Raw genomic sequence first — 1,953 nt, 5'->3', positions numbered from 1 at the left:
GTGCGCCTTCAGGGGAGCTGGAGGACATTAAAACAAGCATCAAAACAACACTGGCCTCAGGTAGGACTCTGAGTACTATGGTGCTATAGACTTTTCACAGAACGCTTAGAGAGAGTGTAGCTAACTGAATTACTGAGAGGTGAGAACCCGGGAGAGGGTCATGGAGAGAAGCATTAGGGAGATGGCTGTGGAGGCAAACCTGAAGTCAAATCAACAGCAGTACCACCTTTAACCTCTCGCAACATCACCTTATCCTGAGCTCTGTCCTCTCTGAGTGTGGAGAGTGAGTGTCTCATTTTTTAGAAGGAGTTGTCAGCGTTGGTCTGTGGCCCTTCCTGCTCCTCTCTGATAGGCTGCTCAGACACCATGCTGAGACAGGTGTTAGTGTTGTGCTGTAATGCATGCTGGGAGAGCAGGCTGCTCTGGCGGCCCCGCCCTGTCAGCGGTCTCAGGTAGTCGCGGAGGCGCAAGCGCACCTTGCTGTGCAGCGAGGCGTAGATGAAGGGGTTGTAGCAGGCAGAGCTCATGGCCAGCAGGTGGCAGCACACCTGCAGCAGGTTGACGTGGCGTTTGCCCACCAGAAGGAAGTCCTGGTCCAGGTCCAGTAGCAGGTTGAGTACCTGCAAGGGCAGCCAGCAGAAGGCGAAGGAGAGCACAGACAGTACCAGCAAAGAGAAGGTCTTCCTCTTCGTCCTGTTCCAGCGATGCAGGCTGTGGGAGGGCGCCCCAGGGAGACAGCGCTGACGGAGCCGGGCTGTAATGCCGCAGTAGGCCACACTGACCGACAGCAGGGGAAGCAGGTAGGAGGTGAGCAGGATGAAGCAGGAGTAGAGCAGCCTCAGGTGGTCTGAGTCTGGCCAGAACTCCTCACACACCACCAGCTCCAACCCACTGGGACGCAGGTCCAAGTAGCGGGTGTGGAGGGAAGGAGGAGTTGCCAGAAGCAGGGACAGAAGCCACATCCCCACCGCCAGCCCCCCACACCCCCTCAGGGAGATCCTCCTCCTCACAGGGTGAACCACCACCACATAGCGGTCCACAGCGATGGCCGTGAGGGACAGCACAGAGACAAAGACGGTGGAGGTCTGCAGCAGGGGGACCAGGTGGCAGAGCGGCCGGCCAAACAGCCAGCCCTCGGACTCGAAGGCGTAGGAGGCGGTCAGAGGGACACAGCTCAGACACATGAGCAGGTCGCCTGCAGCCAGGTTCCCTATGAAGAAGTTGGTGGCGTTGTGGAGTTTCTTGTCAGCCAGGATGCATGCTAGTAGGAGGGAGTTGCCCACGCAGGCCACGGCCACTAGGAGGCAGTAGAGCGGGATGAACAGAGGGCGGTAGCTCAGCAGTAACTGAAGACCTGAGAACAACTCTACTGGGTCACTGCGGTTCAGAGGAGGTACTGCCAGGCTGGCATTGGAGGATTCCCCCACAGACCTCTCCAACACTGGCTCCATCTCTAACCAGAACTGGTCAATAGAATGGAGATGCACACAGCTGTGTGTGAGTGTTTTCAGCCAATCACTGATTTACAATTTGAGAGTTTTTGTTGCAGTACAATAATAAAAAACTAAAGGTGGGTTGAAGCTTTCTGAAATTAAAAAACAGAAATATGCATGTAAAGAAATAGAGCAAAGAGCACTATGTATTTTCCTCAATGAGACTACAGTAACTGTTTGATTATTTTTATGGAAATCCTACTATTCAGCATAAAATAATTTCCTAGGAAAGTGATACAACAATATTGGATAAAAACAGCAGTACACAGTTCCATTACTCAAGTGCAATATGGGCAAATGCCAATCTCTTTAACATAGTAATTTGAATTCCTGTTGATTATCCCAGGTAGCGCAACAGCTGTGTCCAATCAAACATACAACAGAACTGCTGGTATTTTAGTTTGATAATCTGGGATTATATAGTTGATGGAACTGTCCACTGGCTATTTCTGATAATTAT

General features: G+C 52.0%; 1 protein-coding gene across 1 annotated transcript; it reads right to left on the bottom strand.

Moving 5' to 3' along the window:
- Positions 1-299: 299 nt before the first annotated feature.
- LOC112259102 (prolactin-releasing peptide receptor-like) lies at positions 300-1,451 on the bottom strand. The gene has a single exon (XM_024433863.1). The coding sequence runs from the start codon at positions 1,449-1,451 to the stop codon at positions 300-302; it is 1,152 nt and encodes a 383-aa protein (XP_024289631.1).
- Between the last annotated feature and the right edge of the window lie 502 nt (positions 1,452-1,953).

This window comes from Oncorhynchus tshawytscha, linkage group LG09 (genome assembly GCF_018296145.1).
Source record: "Oncorhynchus tshawytscha isolate Ot180627B linkage group LG09, Otsh_v2.0, whole genome shotgun sequence".
NCBI classification, from domain to species: Eukaryota; Metazoa; Chordata; class Actinopteri; order Salmoniformes; family Salmonidae; genus Oncorhynchus; species Oncorhynchus tshawytscha.
This window is presented reverse-complemented; position numbering and strand designations above follow the sequence as displayed.